The sequence below is a fragment of the Bufo gargarizans genome, chromosome 4, assembly GCF_014858855.1.
Source record: "Bufo gargarizans isolate SCDJY-AF-19 chromosome 4, ASM1485885v1, whole genome shotgun sequence".
In the NCBI taxonomy this organism is placed as follows: Eukaryota; Metazoa; Chordata; class Amphibia; order Anura; family Bufonidae; genus Bufo; species Bufo gargarizans.
In genome coordinates this window covers 277,197,684-277,219,158 of record NC_058083.1, presented here as the reverse complement: position 1 = coordinate 277,219,158, position 21,475 = coordinate 277,197,684, and the positions used below count along the sequence as shown (strand labels likewise).

Sequence of the window (21,475 nt, the reverse complement as noted above, 5' to 3'; positions counted from 1 at the left end):
GTACAACGTCAATTGAGGGTTAAAAAAAATAAAAGAAATTAACTCACCTTGTCCTCTTCATCGCGCAGTTCCCGGTCTCTTCTGATGAGCTGTCGGCTAAAGGACCTTTGGTGACGTCAGATCACATGCTCCAATCACATGGTACATCACCGTGGTGATGTACCATGTGATTGGAGCATGTGATCTGACGTCACCAAAGGTCCTTTAGCAGACAGCTCATCAGAAGAGACCGGGAACTGCGCGATGAAGAGGACAAGGTGAGTTAATTTCTTTTATTTTTTTTAACCCTCAATTGACCTTGTACTAAGCATTCTGTATTCAGAATGCTATTATTTTCCCTTATAACCATGTTAGAAGGGAAAATAATACAATCTACACTACAACTAACCCAAACCTGAACTTCTGTGAAGAAGTTCGGGTCTGGGTACCACAGTCGGTCTTTTATCACGCGAGTGCAAAACACATTGCACCCGCGTGATAAAAACTGAACATCGGAACGCAATCGCAGTCAAAACTGACTGCAATTGCGTACCTAATCGCGCGGGTTTGCCGCAATACACCGGGACGCATCCGGACCTAATCCGGACACGCCCGTGTGAACCCAGCCTTAGACTATGGAAACACTAAAACATGATTTTTTTTGTTTCAAAAATGAAATCATTGTGTAAAACTTACATAAATAAAAAAAAGTATACATATTGGGTATCGCCTGCGTCCGTATCGACCGGCTCTATAAAAATATCACATGACCTAACCCCTCAGATGACCACCGTAAAAAAAAAAAAAAAAAACGGTGTAAAAAAAGCAATTTTTTGTCATCTTACTTCACAAAAAGTGTAACAGCAAGCGATCAAAAAGTCATATGCACCCCAAAATAGTGCCAATAAAACCGTAATCTCATCACGCAAAAGATGAGACCCTACTTGAGATAATCGCCCAAAAACTAAAAAAAACTATGGCTCTTAGACTATGGAGACACTAAAACTTTTTTTTGTTTTAAAAATTAATTCATTGTGTAAAACTTACATAAATAAAAAAAATTGTATACATATTAGGTATCGCCGCGTCCGTGACAACCTGCTCTATAAAATTACCACATGATCTAACCTGTCAGATGAATGTTGTAAATAACAAAAAAAAAACGGTGCCAAAAAAGCTATTTCTTGTTACCTTGCCGCACAAAAAGTGTAATATAGAGCAACCAAAAATCATATGTACCCTAAACTAGTACCAACAAAACGGCCACCTTATCCCGTAGTTTCTAAAATGGGGTCACTTTTTTGGAGTTTCTACTCTAGGGGGGCATCAGGGGGGCTTCAAATGGGACATGGTGTCAATAAAACCAGTCCAGCAAAATCTGCCTTCCAAAAACCGTATGGCATTCCTTTCCTTCTGCGCCCTGTCGTGTGCCCGTACAGCAGTTTACGACCACATATGGGGTGTTTCTGTAAACTACAGAATCAGGGCCATAAATAATGAGTTTTGTTTGGCTGTTAACCCTTGCTTTGTAACTGGAAAAAAAAATATTAAAATGGAAAATCTGCCAAAAAAGTGAAATTTTGAAATTGTATCTCTATTTTCCATTAAATCTTGTGCAACACCTAAAGGGTTAACAAACTTTGTAAAATCAGTTTTGAATACCTTGAGGGGTGTAGTTTCTTAGATGGGGTCACTTTTATGGAGTTTCTACTCTAGGGGTGCATCAGGGGGGCTTCAAATGGGACATGGTGTCAATAAAACCAGTCCAGCAAAATCTGCCTTTCAAAAACCGTATGGCATTCCTTTCCTTCTGCGCCCTGTCGTGTGCCCGTACAGCAGTTTACGACCACATATGGGGTGTTTCTGTAAACTACAGAATCAGGGCCATAAATAATGAGTTTTGTTTGGCTGTTAACCCTTGCTTTGTAACTGGAAAAAAAATATTAAAATGGAAAATCTGCCAAAAAAGTGAAATTTTGAAATTGTATCTCTATTTTCCATTAAATCTTGTGCAACACCTAAAGGGTTAACAAACTTTGTAAAATCAGTTTTGAATACCTTGAGGGGTGTAGTTTCTTAGATGGGGTCACTTTTTTGGAGTTTCTACTCTAGGGGTGCATCAGGGGGGCTTCAAATGGGACATGGTGTCAAAAAAACTGTCCAGCAAAACCTGCCTTCCAAAAACCATACGGCGCACCTTTCACTCTACGCCCCGCTGTGTGCCCGTACAGTAGTTTACGGCCACATATGGGGTGTTTCTGTAAACGGCAGAGTCAGGGCAATAAAGATACAGTCTTGTTTGGCTGTTAACCCTTGCTTTGTTAGTGGAAAAAATGGGTTAAAATGGAAAATTAGGCAAAAAAATGAAATTCTCAAATTTCATCCCCATTTGCCAATAACTCTTGTGCAACACCTAAAGGGTTAGTGAAGTTAGTAAAATCAGTTTTGAATACCTTGAGGGGTGTAGTTTCTTAGATGGGGTCACTTTTATGGAGTTTCTACTCTAGGGGTGCATCAGGGGGCTTCAAATGGGACATGGAGTCAAAAAAACAGTCCAGCAAAACCTGTCTTCCAAAAACCATATGGCGCACCTTTCACTCTACGCCCCGCTGTGTGGCCGTACAGTAGTTTACGGCCACATATGGGGTGTTTCTGTAAACGGCAGAGTCAGGGCAATAAAGATACAGTCTTGTTTGGCTGTTAACCCTTGCTTTGTTAGTGGAAAAAATGGGTTAAAATGGAAAATTAGCCAAAAAAATGAAATTCTCAAATTTCATCCCCATTTGCCAATAACTCTTGTGCAACACCTAAAGGGTTAACGAAGTTTGTAAAATCAGTTTTGAATACCTTGAGGGGTGTAGTTTATAGAATGGGGTCATTTTTGGGTGGTTTCTATTATGTAAGCCTCGCAAAGTGACTTCAGAGCTGTAGTGGTCCCTAAAAATTGGGTTTTTGTAAATTTCTGAAAAATTTCAAGATTTGCTTCTAAACTTCTAAGCCTTGTAACATCCCCAAAAAATAAAATATCATTCCCAAAATAATTCAAACATGAAGTAGACATATGGGGAATGTAAAGGCATCACAATTTTTAGGGGTATTACTATGTATTACAGAAGTAGAGAAACTGAAACTTTGAAATTTGCAAATTTTTCAAGATTTTTGTTAAATTAGGTATTTTTTGGTGCAAAAAAAAATTTTTTTTTAACTTCATTTTACCAGTGTCATGAAGTACAATATGTGACGAAAAAACAATCTCAGAACGGCCTGGATAAGTCAAAGAGTTTTAAAGTTATCAGCACTTATAGTGACACTGGTCAGATTTGCAAAAAATGGCCTGGTCCTAAGGTGTAAAAAGGCTGTGTCCTTAAGGGGTTAAGATTGAGAGAACACTGGCTCTGCACTCTTTAGTGCAGAACCAGTGTTCTCTCGATCTTAAGTGGATGATTTTATTTTTTTTTTTACTTTTTATAAAGTAGGACCGGTTGCTCCCAGCATGGTTTTGACAAGTGACGTCATGGCGCTGGGAGAGTCAGGTCCTGCTCCCTCAAGTGAAGACCCAGTGTTCCTTAGCATTGAAGTGAATGAGTTGAGTTTAATTTTAACTCCTTAAAGGCACTTCTACCAGTTTTTTTCTTTAGCATTCAAGTGATATGCCATCAATGTTCCAGATGGGAATACTCATATTGTTCACTTTATTCTTCCTGTTACCCTATCATATCCTGTTTTTCCCTTAGGGTACTTTAGCTCAGGCTGTAAAGAAAGGAGAGTGGATTTTATTGGATGAAATTAACTTGGCAGCTGCTGAAACACTGGAGTGCTTGTGTGGTTTACTTGAGGGCTCATCAGGTTCACTTGTTTTGCTCGACAGAGGTGATACAGGTATTGTACTTTGGCTTCTTTTACACCTTTTTATGTTTGCATTTAAATCATCAATAACTTTGTTTTAAACTTCAAAGATAACTAGCATTACTATAAACTAGTAGTTCCCTCCATGTCGGTCATCTTCAACACTAATTGCTGTTGAGCAAATTGAAGTGGCTTACAAAATGGATGGTTTTCAGGCAAAATCTTAGGACTTAATTTTAATGTAACAGCCCTCTCAATTTAAATCTGAGAGCAAAAGAAAGAGCTGCTCAGCTAGAAGTGCTTTTAAAGGGAATGTGTCATCAGAAAATGACCTATAGTTTAAATCATGTCTGTGTTAAACTATATTTTTAAATTTATGTTAGTTATTTTTAAGTTTTGGCACTGGCCGCTAAGCCTAATAGGCGCAAGTTCTTAGACACTACAGATCACTTTATTGCAGTTATCTGCTTATCATTACAGGCAGGATTACTATGACAGATATGACCTATATATACATGTAATACCAGATCCACCATTCCCAATAGGCGACCTGCACAGGTCACACAGCATGCCTAGAAAATTCTCCCACAGAAGAGGGGTTAAATGTCCGCGATCGGCATTAATGCTGGTTGCGGACATTAGCCGCGGGTGTCTGCTATAAGAAACAGCAGGCCACCCACGGCTATGGCACTCGCTTTGCTCAGGAGCGGGCACCATCTTTAAAGACCTGGCCAGCATACTATTGTGCTCCCAGATCTGCTTTGGAAAAAATTTCATTATGCACACTTATTTCATTGCACCTGCACCCTTGGACACAACATCTAATTAGTAATGCTGAGAATAATATATTGCACGCTCTGCCTACATGATTAATAATGATTCCGGAGTAAGGCCTCATTCACACATACGTGGATTTTCATGGACCACTGTCTAGGATAACCTGGCCTGCCGTCCTGCTGAGTGCACGAGCCTCATTGGTTGATATGACGCCGTGCACTTCGTGCCTCCGCCACTGTACAGTAATACACTTGTGTGATCATGAATAAATAAGATTAAAGTGGGGCACACTCTTTAAAGTAAAGGGATCTTTAATGGTCTATACAATAATACACAGTAAGTTGATAATACAATGATGAATAAAAAAGATGAATAAAAAAAAGTGGTGACTTTATAAGACTAAAATAAAATAAAATTAAATTGAATTACAATGAATAAGACATAAATCCCATTAAATATGCTAAAATATTCATATAATATTCAAAAAATAATCGATGTAAGATATATAATAGCAATGAAATCCTGCACTGATAATTATAAGTGCATCTGAGAAAAGTGAATCTTGATTAAAACCAGTCTTTTGTATCTCTATTGGAGTTATCTCCAATAGAGATACAAAAGACTGGTTTTAATCAAGATTCACTTTTCTCAGATGCACTTATAATTATCAGTGCAGGATTTCATTGCTATTATATATCTTACATCGATTATTTTTTGAATATTATATGAATATTTTAGCATATTTAATGGGATTTATGTCTTATTCATTGTAATTTAATTTTATTTTAGTCTTATAAAGTCACCACTTTTTTTTATTCATCTTTTTTATTCATCATTGTATTATCAACTTACTGTGTATTATTGTATAGACCATTAAAGATCCCTTTACTTTAAAGAGTGTGCCCCACTTTAATCTTATTTATTCATTTCATACTTTCAGACTGGGTGTTGTCTGATAGTGGGAGCACCTCTTATTGGATTCCTACCTCATTCGAGTGCGACATTACCTTATACTTGTGTGATCATGCAAGTGTATTACTGTACAGTGGCGGCACGAAGAGCATGACGTCGTAGCAACCATGACTCCTTGCGGTCGTGCACTCAGCAGGACAGGTTTTCATGGACCGTGGTCCACGAAAATCCGCAAATGTGTGAATGAGGCTTAAAGGGGTTGTCCGAGTTATGAAAAAAAATAATATAGCATTGAAAATCTGATATATAACTGAGCTAAGCAAGTTTTATGCAAAATATATATATATATATATATATATATATTTTTATATAATATATACACACACACTACAGACCAAAAGTTTGGACACACTTTCTCGCCCATATTCATTGGGGGACACAGAGACCTTGGGTATAGCTATGTCCTCTAGGAGGCGTTGACACTAGTAAAAGCTGTTGGCTCCTCCCCTGGCAGCTATACCCCCTCCAGCCTGGAGAGAGAGCTTCAGTTTTTTCTAGTTTCACTAGGAGGCAAGACCTCCCTGCTCTGCAGGGATCTCCTGAAGATTTTATTTTTTTCTTCCTTTTCAGATGGGACAACAGTGGTCGCCTCGCCTCCCTGTTCTCCCGGGGTCGAGTTGCGCCAGTGCCGATTCCGCACTGCTGCCTCCCCCACAGAAGACAAAGTGGACCAGGGCAGCCTCGCTCCCCTGCATCCCGCCAGCCAAGGGGTCACCTAGGTCCGCCAAAGAGAAGACCCTCCCGCCATACCAGACGCCTGCCACTCCGGTGCCAGCTGCTGAGGACGTGACCCTGCTGGAGAAGGTGACCTTGAGGGTCCACTTAGGGAGGGTGAAGAGAAGAGGATGAGAGAGGTGAGTACATGGGACTAGGTGAGTATGAAGACCTCTTCCCCCTCCCTCCATCTTTGAAAGTCTGGGTGACGGCCAGGGGGCTTTATTCAACTATGACAAGACCCCTAAAGAGAGAAGGGGTTAATCCGGCGGGCGCCATGCGACACGCGGCCCCCCTCTCACTTGCCCTCTAGGCCGACTGCTTTCGGCTCATAGAGGGTTAATGTATCTTCTCCCCGGGCACCTCCGGCGAAAGACTGGAGCGCAGTCCGTCTCCACTTGTTTTTCTGGCGGCAGTATCCTTCATTTTACTCTTTCGGGAGCAGGCGTCAAGCACGCAGCTCCGAAAGGGTTAATGCCCCTGGCCGATCGCGGACATCTGACCCCTTGCGGTAGTCTCGCGCCGCGGGGCACTTACTTAACATGGTCCTCCGGCTGTCACGATTCCGGCCGCGGGGTGAACATCCCGGTCCTCCGGGCGCCGCTGAAAATTTAGGCCCCGGCTTCTCTTGGGGCCTATAGGCTTCCTTCCCCTGTTGTCATCCCGGCCGCGGTGCGGCTTCTCAGGCGGGATGTGTGTCGCGCTCCGCTCCGGGTCCCTCCACCCTCCGGCTGACTTACAGTACAGAGGGGGAGGGTCCGGGGTGGCTGAGCATCGGAACTTTAGGCCCTGGTTTCGCGACCTGCTAGGCCGCGACCCAGAGGGGGAGGGTGGCGGGCGGGCGCGAATTCTTCCCGCCTAGCTCCCGCTGCCCCGCCCCCATCAGCACCGCCCCTGGACTTAAAGTCGTTATTGGTTAACCCTTCCCGGCCAGCCACTTCTGTTGGGCCAGCTCCGGATTATCAGGGGTTAGATGGCCTGGAAAAATTGCTTATTGCACTGTTAACCCCTTCCTGCCTCTTGTCCACTTGAGGCTAGGCAGACCAGTTTAAAAAAATAAAAATAAAAAAAATAAATAAATGAAGCTGAAAATAAATGTCTACCTCCATTCAGGCCCTACTCCCCTCAGTCATGTCCACTCTGACTGTGCGGCACAAAAATGGGCCCGTGTCCTGCCCCGGACATGTGACGACCTCTCTTACCGTAGTTTCCCACTCCGCCCTCTGGGCCGTTTGGTTGATAATCCTCCTCCTGCGTAGACCAGTGGAGGACCTCTGACAGTTCCCAACCCACCCTCAGGGGGAGCTTTGCTCCACCCTCCGGGGTCGTTGGTTCATAATTCTCCACCTGTTCAATACAGCGGAGAGCCTCTGGAACTCCCATTCCACCCTCCGGGGTCGTTTGGTTGATAATTCTCCACCTGTTCAATACAGTGGAGAGCCTCCGCAATTCCCAATTCACCCTCCGGGGTCGTTTGGTTGATAATTCTCCACCGGCTCAATACAGCGGAGAACCTCTGGAATTCCCATTCCACCCTCCGGGGTCGTTTGGTTGATAACTCTCCACCTTCGCAACTCACAGGAGGACAGCTGAAGTATTCCCGTAATTCTCCACCTGCGCAATTCAGTTAAGGATCTCTGCGGGATCCCAATCCGTCCTCCGGTGCCGTTTGGTCGATATTCTCTACCTGAGCCATACTGTGGAGAACCTCTGGAATTCCCAATCCACCCCATGGGGTCGTTTGGTTGATAATTCCCCGCCTGCGCGATTCCAGTGGGGGAAAACTGGACATTCCCAATCCACCCTCTAGGGTTGTTGGGTTGATAATTCTCCGCAGGTTCCTTTTGTATACAGGACCTCTGTTCCCAATCCACCCCCAGGTAGTTTGGTTGATAAGCCCCCAACTGCGCAGTCCGCAACTGCTAAGGGCGGTTTTCTAATGCGTATACCTGCGCGCAAGCGGACCACAGCAGGTCGTCTTCTCCTCGATATCTCCACACCCCCTCCCTTCCTCCCAGGGTCACGCTCAGGTGCACCCTCTCTCACGGGAGTGGGTCCGACCAAGGGAGGGGGGGTGAGGGGAATCACTGATTCGGGCCTTGACGTGAATCCGAATCAATCTCCTTAGGTTGCGTCTACGGTGGCCAGTAGCACTCGTCGGGGCATTTCCCCCTTCCTTAGGCGGTATAATTGCACTACTACGATACGGTTTTCACCTTTATACTTTGTCCCCTGCCATAGGTGGACTAGGTACAATAACACTATTTTCAGTGCGTTCCCCCTTCTGTAGGTGGCGGAATTGTACCTCCACTGGGTTCAGTACCTGCCGTATTCATTAGCTCCTTCCATTGGTGGAGCGATTCCATTCTCACTGGTTACAAGGGGTACTGTATACATTTCCTCCTTTCTCGGGTGCTAATTGCTCTCCCATAGGGTACAGGATTGCCATATGCACTTGTTCTCACCGTGGGTATTAACCCCCCTTCTTGGTGGGGTGTCTGCCTGTGGCACCAGTTTGGATACGGTCCGACTGTCGCACTATCCTTCCTTAGACGGAGTGTTGCACGTCACTGTTCTTACTACTTGCCTTACCCTCTTTCGCTAGTGATCACTAGCGGGGGAGTATCTGTACATCTTCAGATTCTGCAATTCAACTGCGCCACGGCTCTAGGTGCCTGCGCTTATTTCATTAGGGGGCGTGGCAACAGTCGGTACTTGACGGTGCTCGGTACGCTTACTCTAGTACTATATGAGTCCCGCCAGTGCATACGGTGGCTATTCCTCATTGTGTTCCTTTGGGGCTGGTTTTGGGCAGGATTATAACTCCTGCCCAAAACCACTTGTGTCCTAGAGACTCCCATCTCTATGGGTTTCCATTGTCCCAGTCGGTAACGGTATTGTCCGCGTCAGTAGTGGTGCGTACACCATTGCACATATATGGTGATTACGTGCCAACGGGCCAAGTGTTACACTGACTCCTTACTCTCTTCCACCATTCCTGATGTGGGAAGTGTTTGGGTTGGCACTCTGGTTTAGCTTTGCAGCCTGTTGAGCCTGTGCGGGTACTAGCGTTCGCAGTCGCTACAGTGGGGCATTCTATCAGATAGGGGTTCTACCCTGACGCTTGCTGGGCGGTTGTTCCTGTTCAGCGCCATTCCCGGGTGGAGCGTTTAAAGTTAGCTCTCCTTCCCTGGGGCGGTATGGTACCGTGGCTTCTACCGGATTGCTCTACGGTATGGGGGTCCTGCAGTAGCCGTTGCGTAATCTGGCTCCTCCTGTACGGCTCCCTCGTCAGTTGATGGATTCTTCTGTCTCCGTATTCGGTGGCGTACGCTGCGTAGGCTCCTCCTTTGGCGGAGTATGGCATCACTGCTATCATCCGGTGGCTACTTCTGTATACTGCTGGTCTCGGATGGGGAACGGGCTTCGTCCTTCTCCCTTTCTCTTTCCGTTCTTCCTTCTCTGGCTCGGGGTTCACGGCCATTCCGCAAACCTTGGTGGTTCCTCTGTTGCTACTCCCCCTCATCTATGTGATGCAGGGTTTTTTGGTTCTGTGTTTTTTTTTTTTTCGGTCTCGTTCCGGACCGACTATTGGCCTGTGACTTTTCCTATATTCCTCCTTCTACAGGTGACTTCTACCGTTGGTCCTGGGCGCGCTACCAGTGTGTACCACTACCTCTCTTGATACTTGACTGGTGTCGGCATGTCTGTCCGATGTAGTCATGCCTTTTCACTGCGCATTCCGTGACTAGACTGTGAGACTCCCCACGCCAGGATGTGCGGGGGTGCTGTCGCGTCTGTTGATGGAGTTTTGTTCCTGGAACGGGACTCCCCTTCTATTCTTCCTCCTTGAGGCAGAAGTTTTTCTCTCTAATCTTGTTTTGGTTGTTTGCTTCCGTCAAGCGGTTTTGCTACACCGTCGATACACGGTCGCTAACGGAATTCTTCCGTCAATGATTCTCATGTCGTCACTACTTTGACTGTCCAATGGTTGATTCCTGGCTTGCGGTTGGACATGCCTCATTCAGGCAGCTTCTCAGTCTCCCGTTAAACCTGGTCGGCTCGGGGGGACATTGGTGGACCACTTCCGTTTCCATGGAGCGCTTCCCCTTAGCAGGGGTGGATCCGGGGTTTTTTGCTTGGGCTTTAGTCTTGGCTGGGTTGGTTCGGCACTGTGTGGCCTTCCAGCGTCCTCTGACCCACCCGGGGTCCACAATTCCTTCCTACAGGGAATGGCCGTACGGTTCCTCCATGCCGTCCTCCTTTTACCGCCTTGGGATCAGACCTTGGTCTTTTTAGCACTCCGGAATTCTCCCCTTGAACCTGTCCTGGTTCTGCCAGGGGTAGGAGCTTCCCTGGGGCCGTTCTTCCTTTCTCCCGACGGTGGTCTCTGATTTTCATCTCAATGAAGAATCTGGCCTTCCATCACTGCGTCCCTCCCCTTCACACCCTGGGAAAGGGAGTTGGGTCATTTGGCCGTTGTCAGGGCTCTGACTGTTTATTTGTCAGCCTCCAGTTCCTTCCGGCGTACGTGCTCGCCTTGTTTTTGTCTTTCCGGAGGGTCCTCGCATAACATTGGCGGCCTCCAGGGTGTCAATTGCACGTCTGCATTTGTTTGAACTTTCTGTCCCCGGGGCAGGGTTCCACCCTTCAGTGTTGCGGCTCCTTTCACCAGAGGGGTTAGCGCTCTTGGGCTCGGATGGTTCAAGGTTCGGCCGTGCAGTTGTGCGGGGCGGCTACTGCCCTCTTTCCGCTCATTCACAAAGATTTGTCAGGTGCATACTTATGCATCGGCGGGCACCGCCTCTGGAAGCTTGGTCTTGCAGGCAGCAGTTCTCTGTTGCCTGCAGGGACGCTGGCTCCATGGGTCTGTGTTTCTTTCCCCCCCCCTTGTGGACTGCTCTTGGACGTCCCAAGGTCTCTGTGTCCCCCAATGAATATGGGCGAGAAAAGGAGATTTTTGTATAACTTACCAGTAAAATCTCTTTCTCGCTCTTCATTGGGGGACACAGCACCCACCCAGTATTGTTGTTTGGTCACAGTTGTGGCAGTTGATGGTTTGAGCCCGTTGGGTCCTTTGCCATGGTTGGTGTTCCGTGTTTTTTCTTAGCTTGCTTCTCCTACTGCTTCTCACAAACTGAAGCTCTCTCTCCAGGCTGGAGGGGGTATAGCTGCCAGGGGAGGAAGCAACAGCTTTTACTAGTGTCAACGCCTCCTAGAGGACATAGCTATACCCAAGGTCTCTGTGTCCCCCAATGAAGAGCGAGAAAGAGATTTTACTGGTAAGTTATACAAAAATCTCCTTTTCTCATTCAAAGAGTTTTCTTTATTTTCATGACCATGAAGACATCAAAACTATGAATTAACACATGTGGAATTATATACATAACAAACAAGTGTGAAACAACTGAAAATATGTCATATTCTAGGTTCTTCAAAGTAGCCACCTTTTTGCTTTGATTACTTTGCACATTCTTGGCATTCTCTTGATGAGCTTCAAGAGGTAGTCACCTGAAATGGTCTTCCAACAGTCTTGAAGGAGTTCCCAGAGATGCTTAGCACTTGTTGGCCCTTTTGCCTTCACTCTGTGGTCCAGCTCACCCCAAACCATCTCGATTGGGTTCAGGTCCGGTGACTGTGGAGGCCAGGTCATCTGGCACAGCACCCCATCACTCTCCTTCATGGTCAAATAGCCCTTACTTTCAAAGTTTTCCCAATTTTTCAGCTGACTGACTGACCTTCATTTCTTAAAGTAAAGATGGCCACTCGTTTTTCTTTACTTAGCTGCTTTTTTCTTGCCATAATACAAATTCTAACAGTCTATTCAGTCGGACTATGAGCTGTGTATCCACCTGACTTCTCCTCAGGTGGTCCCAACCCCATATATAAGGCAAGAAATCCGACTTATTAAACCTGACAGGGCACACATGTGAAGTGAAAACCATTTCAGGTGACTACCTCTTGAAGCTCATCAAGAGAATGCCAAGAAGTGTGCAAAACAGTAATCAAAGCAAAAGGTGGCTACTTTGAAGAACCTAGAATATGACATATTTTCAGTTGTTTCACACTTGTTTGTTATGTATATAATTCCACATGTGTTAATTCATAGTTTTGATGCCTTCAGTGTGAATCTACAATTTTCATAGTCATGAAAATAAAGAAAACTCTTTGAATGAGAAGGTGTGTCCAAACATTTGGTCTGTACTGTATGTTTCCTCATTTCCCTGATTCTTTTCTGGCCCTTTGTTTACATGCAATAAAAACTCTGCCCCTGCACTGCTAAGGGAGTGAATAAAAGTGCTGCCCTGAGTGACATGTCTGCCTGTTGGGAGAGACTGCAGCATGTTGTATGTGTAGGACTAAAAGTCCAAGCTGTATAATGACACTGCTAAGGGAGTGGATACAAGATCTGCCCTGAGTGCTGGGAGAATTAACAGCAACTTGTAAGTGTAGAACTACATGTCCCACCTGTATAATGACACTGCTAATACACACAGGATCTTCCCCCTACCTTCTTGTGCAATGCTCTCTCTAGTATGTCAGCTCAAGTGCCCAGCATTGTCTCCTCACTGCCTGCAGAGCTGTGCAGCTGAAGGGGTTAAAAATCCTAGCAGAGAGTAGACGTCTCGTTTACAGGCTTGTAAACGACCTTTATCAGCGCAGGGAGAGAAGCTTACATCACAGGTCATGTGATCCTCAGTGAAATGTGAGAAACCAGCCACTGGAGATAAAGTGAGTTAATTGGAAAGCTGTTACATTTGCCTAGTTAGGAACATAGAACAAAAAATAACTTTGATAACCCCTTTAAAGGTTTCAGATTCGTGTTTTTTTTTAAATATTTTATTTTATTTTTTTCTACTTTTACACAGAGCCTCTGATTCGACATCCTGACTTTCGATTATTTGCTTGCATGAATCCTGCTACCGATGTGGGCAAGAGAAACTTACCACCTGGATTAAGAAATCGGTAAATATTTGAAAAGTTATACTTGTATCCTGACCTTGACAAAAAGCACTTATGAGCTATACATTGAATAGGTGTTGAGTTCCTCCCCGGTTTCACAACTTAAGCTTTCATTCACAGTCTGATACTGATGGAAATGGCAAAGCACAGTGATGGGGGAAACTAGGAAGTTACCATCAGTTGGACGTCCACCGGTCTAACATTTCACATATGAAATAGGTGTTAAATTCTTTTGCCTGTAATACCTAATTTAAGGCTACATTAACAATTGTAGCATGGCTTCTATTTATAACAGATGTCATGTTGTACCAGATCAGATGTCAGTTGGATCCAGATGGTGGGGGTACCCTGCTGGGTGTTACCAGTCAGGGGTGTGTCCCTGCACAGTGTGACACTAGCAGTACTAATCTAATAGTCAGACACACCTGTTCCTGGTAACACCCAGCAGTACCTTTGCAGCAGACTGCTAGCTATTTATTAGTAAACCTCTAGAAGCAACAATAATGGAATGGAAAGCACAAATGGGAAATGCAAGCAGTTACTGAGGAGAGGTGACAGGTCCCCTGAACTCCAGAATCCTGTCTTGTATATTTGAAAGTTTAATATTTCATATTATTGTTAATAAGTTAACTTGGGTACAGCTTTCACATGTTCAATAATTTTTTTCACTCTAATAAAAACGTTTATAAATCCATAGCCTATTTTTTTTAGTTTTCAAATTTCCAACAAGTTTTAGAGGTGCGAATGTGTTTAAAAAAAAATTATATTTAATTGAGAAAAATTTGAATGTGTGGGCAGTCAGCATAGTCCGCTTGTTGAATCTGCAACAGACACATTTAATTTCCAAGCACTACCTGGAAATAGATTGGGAAACCAACAAGGAAAGACAAAGTTTAGGAGTTATAGGATAAATGGGAGACATTACCTTGGATGATGCACTGAGGGACCTGGTGGGAAGAACTTGAAACGCTATGATTGAAGACAAAGAAGACAACCAAGTGGCAGTAGTCTAATGATGGAAAAGTGGCTTACCAAGAAAGAGAGCACTGATCAAAAGGGCGATCAGGATGCAAAACCAATATGTGAGGAACAAAAAACATCAGTGGACTGCAATTGAATCCAGTCAAATCAGTCAGGTCTTCCATAAAAATAAGATGGGGGATATCTTCATACCCCTCTTTAGGGTAAAGGGGATGACAGTTTTAGCCAGGTGGCATGTGAGGATCCTATTTTCTATAGATCTGTCAGGAACCTAAAAATGAGGACAACCTCCAGGGTCCATCGGAGATGCCTATTACGATGCTATGCTCCTGAAACTCTGATTTCACATTTGAGTCTTATCAGTGTTTTCGAAAATATTGTAGTGGGGGTGGGGGGGAAGTACTATCTCTCTTTACAGAGAGAGCGCCTTAGTCAGTGTGAGGAGACTTATAGGCCATACATGCTCCTCTAGAATTCTGGGAAGAAGGGGATGTAAATTAGCTCTTAACAAGCTCTGTTTCTTATGCCACCAGATGTGTGTTATATCACACAGATGGATGCATTCACCACTGTACAGGTCCATATAGAAGAGCTGTGTGCATATGAGGTATTCAAATTTTTGTACTGTTATGAGTTGATTTTTACATTGGGTTTTTCTTTTATAGTTTTACTGAACTTTATGTGGAAGAACTAGAAAATGAAAAAGATTTACAGATACTTATCATGGACTACTTGAAAGGTCTCAATGTCGATAAATCTGTTGTCCTAGGAATAATCAGGTGAAACAAAAAACATTTATTATCTTTTATTTAAAATACGCTATGAAATGTTCCATTAAACACTACGGTTGTTGGTTTACTAAGTTTGTAGATGGTGTAAACTTAAAAAAGCCAGTTTAACTTTAGACATGCACCATATTTATCACAGTGGCTCACCCTGAATGATAAATTTGATGCAGAGTTAGACATGGCTGTCTAACGCTAGTTAGTTGGTTTACTTTTATTTAGGGATTGACCTTTTTATCTGATTTACCGATATTATCGGCCGATATTCATGATTTTCGTCCCATAAGACGCACATCCCCCACCCCCCGGTATCAGCTGGAGGGAGGAGGGGCCGCTGCGGTCACTGTACTCTGGCCCCGCCTCTCACTCACTTCCTTAATGCCTAAATCTTTTATAATAATAACTTTTTCATTGAAGTTCCGATCCCCAGCCCCATCTCTACTACTTACTAAATGTCCTGTAGCAGGCAGAGCAGGATGGGTGGCCGGCGGTAACTCGCTGATGTCACGTGCCTGCACCGCCTACGTCATTCATAAAGTAGGCGGCGCAGGCACGTGACATCAGTGAGTTACGGCCGCCCGCCCTGCTCTGCCTGCTACAGGACATTTAGTAAGTAGTACAGATGAGGCTGGGGATTGGAACTTCAATTAAAGTTATTATTATAAAAGGTTTAGGCAATAAAGCAGTGAGTGAGCGACGGGGCCGGAGTACAGTGACCGCACCAGCCCTGCCGCATTTGCATGCCTCTGACACCTCCCACAGGTTTAGCTCTGGTATATTAGGGCATCTGTGGATGCCACTATTATGGGGTGGGGGATATGTGGATGGCTCTGTTATGGGGTGGGGGGGGGATCTGTGGGTGACACATATATAGCAGTGCCATCCACAGATCCCCCTCCATAACAGTGCCATACACAGATCACCCCACCCCCTTAACAGTACCATCCACAGATCACCCCCCCATAACAGTGCCATCCACAGATCCCCATAGTAGTGTCATACACAGACCACCATTAGTTCAAAACCCACCAAAAGCACACCTTTTTGGATAAAAAAAAATGTCTTATTATTTTCCTCCTCAAAAACCTAGGTGCGTCTTATGGGCCAGTGCATCTTATAGGGTGACAAATACGGTAACCTGGCTGATATGCCAATAATGCGTCCAGTGCTGCTCGCTTATGAGAAAACATGGCGCTTGGTGCGCGCCACCATGTTCAGTGGCCAAGGCGAGTCAGTGGAGAAGGCGGGATGGAGGGAGGGAATCCCTCCCTCCTATGATATGGCCACTGTAGAGCCCAATAAAATGAGCAGGCTCTGAAGCTGCCCGCACCACTGCCACCGATTGAATGTCTGGCTAATATTAAAGCAGGAGGAGGGACAGGAGAGCGTTTACCGCTGCGCCGTCTCAGCTAGTGTGCTCGGCGAACGGCAGCAGCCTCCTCCTCCTGTGTGTCCTCCCCAGAGTCAAGCAGCCTGCATAGCAGGTACCTGGCTACTGTGCCACCAATGATCATTTTAATACAAATACAGGAGGCAGGTGCCGTCTGTACCCGCCTCCTGTATCTGTATTAAAGGTTACTTATCATTGGTGGCGCAGTTCGCCAACCCCCCAGTATTAGTCATTGGTCACAGGGTGCGCCCCCCCCCTCACCTAAGTAATTTCATTAGTGGCAGTTCTGATCGGAGCCATGCGTCTGCTCAGTTAGGCCCCTTGCAGACGAGCGTGTGCGGATTAGGTCCTGATGCGTTGCGAATGCATTCAGTGAAAAATGCCCGTTTTTGTAAACAGTCATTCAGTTTTGTCTGCGATCGCGTTCAGTTTTTGGCGTGAAGCAGTCCCACTGAAATGAATGGGTCCGGATTTTGTGCGGGCATAATGCGTTCGCATCACGCATTGCACCCGCGTGGAATACTCCTCGCTTGTGTGAAAGGTGCCTTATAAAAAATCCATCCAAGTTGGATTTATGGGCGACTTTCACATTTCCGACACCATTGACTATCGTTACAAAAAATGTTGTGTGAGTTATGCTATATAGTTGCATGCTCTTGTTAACCTAAAATTATTTTTGTTTAGGTTACCTGCACATGGATGTGGGTAGACTTGCCCAAATTATGCACCAATTTCCCTGCAGATTTCTGTGCGTTTCCGCACTAGATCCTCATCAAAATCCATATGTGTTACTTGAAGTTTTTAATGCAGATTTGATGCAATTTTGTCACAGATCTCACTCTTCTGTTGAAGAGCGTGAAATCTGCACCGAAAATCTAATCTTGTATACTTTGCTTGTGCTGCATTATGTATTATGCTGTATTTTATTCACCCAAGAATCTGCACTGAAAAAACGTACTTAATCCGCAATGTGTGCAGGTAGCCTTAGTGTTTGGGTAATAGGTTGAACTGGATATATGTATGTATTTTTTAAGCCACACATGGCAGATTTGTTGCAGAAGTCCATTGCATAATCTCGATTAATGGGTTTGTAGCCTGTGCACTGGATTTTTACAAACCCATTCAGAAGTTTGGAATGTCAGTAATAGCATTGCATACCAATGTATGCCCTGGTATAGCTTCTCTAAAATTGAAGATTTCATATATTTTTTTTTTTTTTTTACTTTTATAGAATACCCCAGGAGCTCTAAAGTCATTTCCACCATCTACAAATCTTGTGCCATTTCATTTCCCCCAAACATATTCACTATTTTCAGCTTTTAGGTTTACAGTGGAAAGCATTAATAGCTTTGTGTAAGAGACTGGAACCTAATTTCTTATTTATTTCTGTATTTTGTGTTTAGCTTTTATTTGACAATTCGAAAGAAATCTCTTGTAGAGCTTGTGGATGGCACTGGTCACAGACCACATTTCAGCTTGCGTACATTGTGCAGAGCCCTGCGGTATGCAGCTTTAAATCCATGTAACAACATACAGCGATCCCTTTATGAGGTAAATTTATCTGCATTTTTATTATTTTTGCATGCTTTATTACTTTATAAGTTTTTCTTTTAAGTGGTTTAAGAGGAAATAAAAATATAGAAAAAGAGGTAAGAGGGCTGTGGTTGGCCGCAGCGGTCACAGGGCTAAGCGGCGTACTGGTTTTAGGGGGACCAGAAACGGCCAGGAACAGGGTAATGTCAGGGACCTGGACAGATGAGTGGGGTTTGTTATATTCAGGGGACAGGAGAAGACCCAAGGGGCTGATTTCCTTTTTCACTGTTAATTGTTGAGTTGTGTTGTAACACGCAAAACTGCTCTTCCGATAACAACAATGACAAAAACTATGACTTTGTTGAATACCGCTGTGGTTAGCATGACCAGGTGGTTCTCTAAGGCTGGGTTTCCATGCTGCAGGGCCTTAGTGTGCTACAAAGCCAAGAACTGTGTAGCAAAACATCTTCTTGTTCTCCACAAACTTCTGCGTTCTGGAACAAGTACAAGTTAGGCCTCATGCAGACGACCGTTGTTTGGGTCGGCGGCTCGGATACATAACCCAAAATATTACTCATCCCATAAAAAATGAGCCCTACCCACTCCTATGTAGATTGAAGAAAGAAGGAAAAAAAAAAAAAAAAAAGGTAATGGCATTGCAAAGAAAAAAAAAAAAATGTAAGCAGTAAAACATAATATAAAGAATATGAATTTGTTGTCATACTGACGCGCAAAAAAAGGCTGTAATTTCATTTTTAGCGCACCATGAAAGCCACAAAAAAAAAAAGTGGCTGAATTGCATTTTTTTTTTTACCCCACAAATAATTTTTTCCCATTTTCCAATACAAGCTGTGTCAAATTGATTAATGCCATTAAAAAAAAAAATGCAGTTTGTCCCCCTAAAAATACGCCCATATATGGCTACATGAATGGAAAAATCAAAGAAGTTATAGCTCTTGGGAGGCATGGAGTAAAAACGAAAATGCAAAAGCTGAAACTGACTGCATCCTAAACACTGGTGTTCTGCACAGCAGAAATAATCAAAATGATTTAAAGGGCTTTTGCAACTTCGAGAGGATAGTGCCGTTGACAAACTTCTCCCCTCTTGGGCGGACCTGCGAAGAGAAGCATACTTACTTGCTTTCTGTCCTGCCCTTCTCTTCCTGGCCTTTGCTGCTGCTAGAATTTAAACCTCCGTTTTGACACCACTGCAGCCAATTTCCTGCCGCAGCGCTAACCTGTTCCCCTTGCTTCATGTGACCATTTGACATGATGCAAGAGGAGCAGTTCATCACTGCAGCCAGCGATTGGGAGTGCAGCTGAGCTCAGGGAGAAAAGGAGTGGGAAGCCACCACTGGAAGGCAGGTAAGTATGCTTCCCTTTGCTGGTCTGCCCAAGAAGTGTGTTTGTTATACCCCCCACCCACCCCACCCCCAAAGGTGCGCAAGTAATCGTAGCTGGCTAAATTCTTTAACTACATTGTAAATGCGTGTTTGATGCACCCAAACTGTACTGTGTGCCGGCAACCTAAGGTGGCGGCCCTGGCTACACTGCGGAATTGGATCTAATGACTCAATGGTGTTGCAGTGTGGCATGGACTTTTACTCTGATTTTAATGTAAACAACGTGCAACATGTGACTTTTTTTCTTGGCTTTTTGCAGATAAATCACAGCTCTAAAATAGTCTCGTGAGAGCCAGTTGCAGATCTTATATTTTATATTTTTTTGTTTGGCGCTACTTCTGCAACTTTTTGTTGAATGACAAATGTCGCTGTGTAGCCCCAGCGTAAAAGACAGATACTACCTCTCACCATTTTTTTTAAATCCTCTACTCCAAAAACTGGATGAGAAAATCGAAATGTGTAAACCCAGCCTTTATTTCCTTGACCTTTGTACAATCCTCCCCCCCCCCCCCCTGCTTTTGTAATATGTTTTTTAGTGTTTTTAATATTTGACATTTCATTATGCCAGGACCTGTAATTTTATTTCCTTTTTTTTTTTGTCTTTTAGGGATTTTGCCTCTCTTTCCTAACACAACTTGACAGAGCATCTCATTCTAGTGTGCAGTCATTAATTTGTCGCCACATTGTGCCTGGGAACATTAAACAATTATTGAAGCAGGTATATGCACCATAGCTCTTTGTTGCTCAGCTTTTGTCTCTAGGACAGCTCTATATGTTTACTATGGTTCACACAATGCAGCAAAATCAACAAATACTGCTTTATTTCCAGCCTCTTCCTGAGCCTCGTGGAGGCAGGTTTGTCCAAATAGAAGGATACTGGATTCCAGTGGGAGATAAGGATCCCACCATAGATGAAAGTTACATCCTAACCTCGTCAGTAAAATTGAATCTTCGAGACCTTGTGAGAGTTGTCTCTGCGGGGTATGTAATTGATGAATATTTTATGTGCTTAACTTGCTTGCTTTGTTTTATAATTTTTTCAATTGATGTAATTTTCTGCAGTGGAGAATTCTGGTAGATTTGTTTTACTTCCTCTGATACACTACCATATTTTGCAAATGAATTTCTTTTAGTTTTATTGGTTACAAAATAATGCAAACATTTGAATTGCTTTGTTATAAACAACCATCCCTTCCGTTTTGTATACCATCCCTCTAAAATAAGCCTCGCCTGCCCCCTCTACTAGCTTGCACTAACAGCCTTCTGGTAGTGGTGTACAGTGACTGTTTTTAGTAAAACTGTTAGAGGGGTGGCATTTATTACCAGTGATGGTCAGTTCGCAGTGTTCACCGGCTGCTATCTTCACTCACCTGTCCGGCGATGCACAGGTAAGCCCTTACCTGTGCCGAGTGCCGGTCTGAAATCAAATGCGGTCACTGGGAGCAGGCAGTTCCGAGAACAGACGCCGGGGCCTTCATCGGGCTGTTCTTGGAACTGCCTGCTCCTGGTGACCGCATTTGATTTCAGACCAGCTCCCGGCACAGGCAAGGGCTTATCTGTGCATTTCCAGATGGGTGAGTCAAGATAGCAGCCCGCATGTGTTTACTGGCGAACACTGCGAACTGACCATCACTGTTAATTACCTGCCCACAGGAAACTTAAGATTTCCCACTGATCATGAGAACGGTGATCCCCTCTGTGAAGTGATTGGTAGTGCTGAGACTGGAGATTATACAATCTCTGTATCCATTAATGTAGTGCATTTATTAATCCCTGGTGTCAAATCAATTTGGAGACTTCACTTAAAAGTTCCATAAGTAACCCTAAGACACTTTGAGACATGTATTCATGTAGTGTCTTCCTCAGTGCTGCATATATTTATCTACACAGCAAGAATTGTTTCTTCAAAAATGACAGGTTTATTCTTGCTACAAATGACGTTGTTTTTTTCAGGAACCACCCAGTGCTTGTCCAGGGAGAAACCTCTGTTGGTAAAACTAGTCTAATTCGATGGTTGGCCTGTGCTAGTGGCAATCATTGTGTAAGGATTAATAATCATGAGCACACTGACATCCAGGAGTACATTGGCTGCTATACTTCAGATGCGTCCGGAAAACTTGTATTTCAGGAAG

General features: G+C 44.1%; 1 protein-coding gene across 1 annotated transcript in view; it reads left to right on the top strand.

The window, feature by feature from the left end:
* The window catches only part of MDN1 (midasin AAA ATPase 1), a 281,392-nt gene that overhangs the window by 85,178 nt on the left and 174,739 nt on the right, over positions 1 to 21,475 (top strand). Inside the window, exons 18-24 of the mRNA XM_044289668.1 lie at positions 3,714 to 3,858; positions 13,158 to 13,254; positions 14,898 to 15,011; positions 17,811 to 17,958; positions 19,951 to 20,061; positions 20,173 to 20,324; positions 21,297 to 21,475. Of these exons, the coding sequence (XP_044145603.1) occupies positions 3,714 to 3,858; positions 13,158 to 13,254; positions 14,898 to 15,011; positions 17,811 to 17,958; positions 19,951 to 20,061; positions 20,173 to 20,324; positions 21,297 to 21,475 (946 nt within the window). The remainder of the gene's footprint in view (positions 1 to 3,713; positions 3,859 to 13,157; positions 13,255 to 14,897; positions 15,012 to 17,810; positions 17,959 to 19,950; positions 20,062 to 20,172; positions 20,325 to 21,296) is intronic.